Source organism: Tarenaya hassleriana, unplaced genomic scaffold (assembly GCF_000463585.1).
Source record: "Tarenaya hassleriana unplaced genomic scaffold, ASM46358v1 Cleome223, whole genome shotgun sequence".
NCBI lineage: Eukaryota > Viridiplantae > Streptophyta > Magnoliopsida > Brassicales > Cleomaceae > Tarenaya > Tarenaya hassleriana.
This window is the reverse complement of record NW_010965567.1, coordinates 78,653-82,788: the sequence shown is the minus strand read 5'-3', so window position 1 is coordinate 82,788 and position 4,136 is coordinate 78,653. Positions and strand designations below refer to the sequence as shown.

The window sequence follows — 4,136 nt, the reverse complement described above, 5'->3', positions numbered from 1 at the left end:
CAAGTCTTGGGGGGTGGATAGATCCTTCACACATTCAGGCCTATCTACTTAGGATTGCATTTAGTTTAGGTGCATTTTATCATGGCATATAGATTTAGGAAAATTTTTCACTTTTGCATATCATTTTGCATTAGTTGCATTCACATTTTCTTTTCCTTTTTTTCATATAGATAGATTTTTGTTAGGTTTGCATGATTGCATTTGATCATATAGATTTAGGTTCATATAGGTTCACGTGCATACCTCGAAAACCCGTTTTGAACATCATTTGGAGGATTTTTGGGATGATAGAGTAGGAACATCTTGAAGATCTAGTGACTTTGTAGAACGTGGTTGAACCGTGTCAAATTGATAGTTCTCTAGACTTTCTATATATAGTTTGTGGGATGAGGTTGTTGTTTGGAACCTACGGAGTTGAAACGATTATATCCAGATTATATGTTTCGGGTAGAACCTTTTCCGAGTCTTGCACGTCAATGAAATCTAGTTCAACAAAAGCCTTGGGAAAATAAAGCATCTCGACACTCCGCTATCAGAATCTCGTCAACGAAAATCGTTCGAGGACATTAGTGCATCGATCGATGGTTCGGGTCTAAGTTGTGGGTCGGACATCGCATAAAAAGAAAAATACAGAAGAAAAAAAAAGAGAAGAGAAAAACGATGTCCTTCAACTTCAACGTCCTAGAAACCCGAGGTGCTAGCGTTCAATAGAGAAATTCTACAGAAAGGTAAAAATCCAGGCACGAAGTAGAACTAAGATCGAAAAGGCTAAGTTAAGATAAGGATAGGTTCGAAAATAGGCTTGGTGAATTGTAGAGATTCTAACGGGCTCTAGGTGGCAATAAAAATCCCATGGCTAGGTTAGTTAGTCTTTGGTAGGAAGATCATAGTAGACCGGTTTGGGTACGTTTCTCGGGAAACTAGTATTGGATGGATGTTCTGCTTTTAAGCCTCATGATGATGCTATTTGATGTTCGTCATTCCCTGTTTTGCAGATTTTATTCCTTCGTTCTTTACTCGAGGACGAGCAAAGGTTTAAGTCTGGGGGGATTTGATAACTTCTATTTTTCTCTATATTTTGATAAGAGTTTGTCTAGATTTTACGGGATAATCACATGCATTTATAGGCATTCTAGGCATGTTAGGACACAAAACTCGGTTGTGCTTTAGTTTTGCAGAGTTACAGGTTTCGAAGATTATTGGATGCGAAAAGGAACATTTTTGGAGCGTTAGAGATGAAGTTCGAATGAGGTACTCGTGTTTCGAGATCAATAACTTTCTCTACATAAGTCCAAATCATTCGAGACTTGCACCATTGGAAAGATATCCAAGATCCTTTCAAGAGCTTCGCGAGACACCAAAATCACCCAAATCCGACATTGGAGCTGAAAGTTATGAGCAAAATCGCGAAGCCTGAGAAATCTATCAGAAAGTGAAACCGGTCCGGTTCCAGAGGTCCGAGTTCACTCATTTCGGTCCGGTTCAAGTGTCCAGAAGGCCCAGAAACAGAAGGTGGAACCGTAATTTGCGATTTTTAGAGTTCTAAAGGGAAAAGGACTCTTGGGAGCCACCCTAGGGTTATAAAAAAGGCCTAGCCACGTCCTAGCACAGGGAGAACCTTAGAGAACACTTAGATACAGACTTTTGGAGACTACACATCTGCATGAGCCTTTCATTCCTCTCTTTTATCTCTTTTTCTTAGAGCTTATTATTGTTTTCCATGAACCGTGAGTAGATCCACGACTATGGGTTAGGGATTCGTTTGTGTTTTGGGTATGTTTGAACCCTAACTTGGATTTCGGTTTTGATTTGTTTCGGTTCTATTGATTTGCGCTTTTATTGGATTGATGTTTGCTAACCCCATGATCAATTATCTTAGATTCTAAACTACATAGAGATATGAGTTGGTTTCGGATCAAAATCAATAGGGTAGATCGTATTATTCACATAGAGATATGGTTTAATCGATCTAGGGTTGATGATAGCGTTCTTCATGCACCTAGGGTTAACTTGAATAGATCGAGAGATTGACGAGTTATTCTAGGTAGTGAGTTAGTAGACCGAGAGGTGAATTCTCTATCTTTGTTGCTTGACGATTCCCGAATACAAGTCATAATCGTTATTCTCGCATGCTTAGCATATACCCATACACGCGAATACGATCCCGATACCCGTAGTCATCCTTGTTTGATAGGTTACTCGTTTTCATTGCTTTCTTATTTTGTTTCCTATAGATTCCATATACTTCCATCATCACTTGCTTGCTTGCTTTGATCTACTTTTGATTTAGATTTGGATTTAGCAACCGGTCCTCGTGTTCGACCCCGTTGAAGATTTTAGAAGAAAATCAAGTAGATTGGAGAATGAAGATCAAAGGGAGAGAGAGATTATTGTTGATGTATCCTTCTGCAAGGTTTGTACGAAGAAGATAAAGAAAGGTAACCCAAATAGGTTACTTGGTTCTTCTTATTATTCATGAATATTTGTTTACAATATATAGAATAAAGACTTAGAAAGGAAAAGGAAAAATATGCATATGAACGTTGTGAGGATCTAAAAGGAAATGGAAACATTCCTATTCTAGGTAGATAGAAGGCAAATTACGTCTCCTATATTTGGCAACCATGATACGATGGGTATCAATCTGTTGGTCCTTGATTTATGCAGAAATGATCCTCATATTAACTCCCTTTCATGTGTTAGTCTTGCCTTTTAATATTATGGTTGAATCAAATGCTTCAACCGCTCGAGTGTTGTCCAAGAAAGATGAGTTATGTAGCTCGGTTTGTTCTTCAGCATTACTTCGTTCTCCAACATTCCCCCTCAAGATTAGCTTGGAGAAATGATGAAAAGCTAATCTTGGAGAGCGAATACCCTTGTGGTTGCGTTGACTTATATCCAAGCATTCCAACTCTTTCCATGGAGGTTCCTTTGGATTTAAGCTTCCAAAATTTCCTATATTCATGTTTATTTGCTGTAAAATCTCAAAGAAATGGTTAGAGAACATATCGGAGACCATAACACTCCGTTTAATACACAAAACCAAATATAACGATGCAAGCATATGATTTTTATCAAATAAAAGTAAAAATAATGTTCTTATATGAATGAATTCCAAGTTTAATGATATTGAATTATGAGACAGAGAATTGTAGAAACTCATAGGTAATGTCACCTCCGTTTTGTACTCGGATACTTGCATTGTGTCATTTTTAATAGAGAAGCATACGAGTGCTTCATACCATTCCCCCTCACTCGTGAGCTTCTCGACACCATGAAGTTTCATGATTATTGGTTGGATTTTCTGATCATAAACACTAAGACAAGCAAACATATCATTTGGAACACAAAAATCGAAAGAGATAGGAGAATAGAAGATACTACAAACTTGGGTTTCTCTCCATGCAAATGGGATGCTCGGAGTCTTTATTGTACTCGGATATGGAATGAGTTCAAATGGATGTAATGCCTCTTCTTCGGGGTTCTTTGCCTCCGTTATGAGGTCACTCACAATCGCATCTATTTCTCTTCCTTCTTCTTCTTCTTCTTCTTCTTCCGAGAGTGCATCATCCAAGTTATTACCCTTGTCATGGTGTTTTTGATCGGTTTGTAGGTCTCCATGCATTGGTTTCGCCTCTGCAATGCTTTCTACCTGTGCTTTTTGCATCATTTCAGAAAACTCATTAGTTTGGAATAATTCTTCAAGAAGAGTAATACTTAACTCGATATTGTGTTCATTGGCGTTTTGCACCAACATATCTCTTAAAGTCTCTGGTATTTTGGCTAAGACGTCTTCAACATTCCAATGCTCTCTATATTCTGGTTCTTCATAAACCTCTTCATACTCACAATCACTATCACAATACTCACACATATTGGAGTGAAAAGGGGGTAGGGGAAAAAAAATTTCCGTCTCGGTTTGAAATGAAAAGACCGAGGGAGACAAACAATATGGTGAACCGTGGCTTGAATGACTGGCCAACGATTCACTTGAAGAAAACTCTCCTTTTGGTTTGAATGAATGACCAAAAGAAAAAACAAAATTCTGAAAAATGAATCGAGTAGGCTCCTCTTCGGTATACTCACAACCGAGAGGGAATATACTTCGATTTCGCAGCGGAATAACTAAAAAAAAA

General features: G+C 38.1%; 1 protein-coding gene across 3 annotated transcripts; it reads right to left on the bottom strand.

Moving 5' to 3' along the window:
* Window positions 1–2,429: 2,429 nt before the first annotated feature.
* Window positions 2,430–4,082, bottom strand: LOC104815178. Of its 3 annotated transcripts, none has more exons than XM_010543494.1 (3): window positions 3,760–4,082; window positions 3,176–3,654; window positions 2,430–2,974 (listed from the first exon to the last, which is right to left on the bottom strand). In XM_010543494.1, the coding sequence occupies exons 1-3, from the start codon at window positions 3,872–3,874 to the stop codon at window positions 2,693–2,695; spliced, it is 876 nt and encodes a 291-aa protein (XP_010541796.1). In that variant the 5' UTR covers window positions 3,875–4,082; the 3' UTR covers window positions 2,430–2,692. The 3 variants fall into 3 exon arrangements, with proteins under 3 accessions (XP_010541796.1, XP_010541797.1, XP_019058266.1); XM_010543495.1 differs by having other exon boundaries at window positions 2,430–2,955; XM_019202721.1 differs by having other exon boundaries at window positions 2,430–3,654.
* Between the last annotated feature and the right edge of the window lie 54 nt (window positions 4,083–4,136).

What these genes read in the sequence shown, in the direction of transcription:
- LOC104815178 (XM_019202721.1), bottom strand. Translation starts at nt 3,874, where the DNA reads ATGTGTGAGTATTGTGATAGTGATTGTGAGTATGAAGAGGTTTATGAA. An exon ending in AATACCAGAGACTTTAAGAG is followed by an intron (nt 3,655 to 3,759) that starts ATATGTTGGTGC and finishes TGCAAAAAGCAC; the next exon opens with AGGTAGAAAGCATTGCAGAG.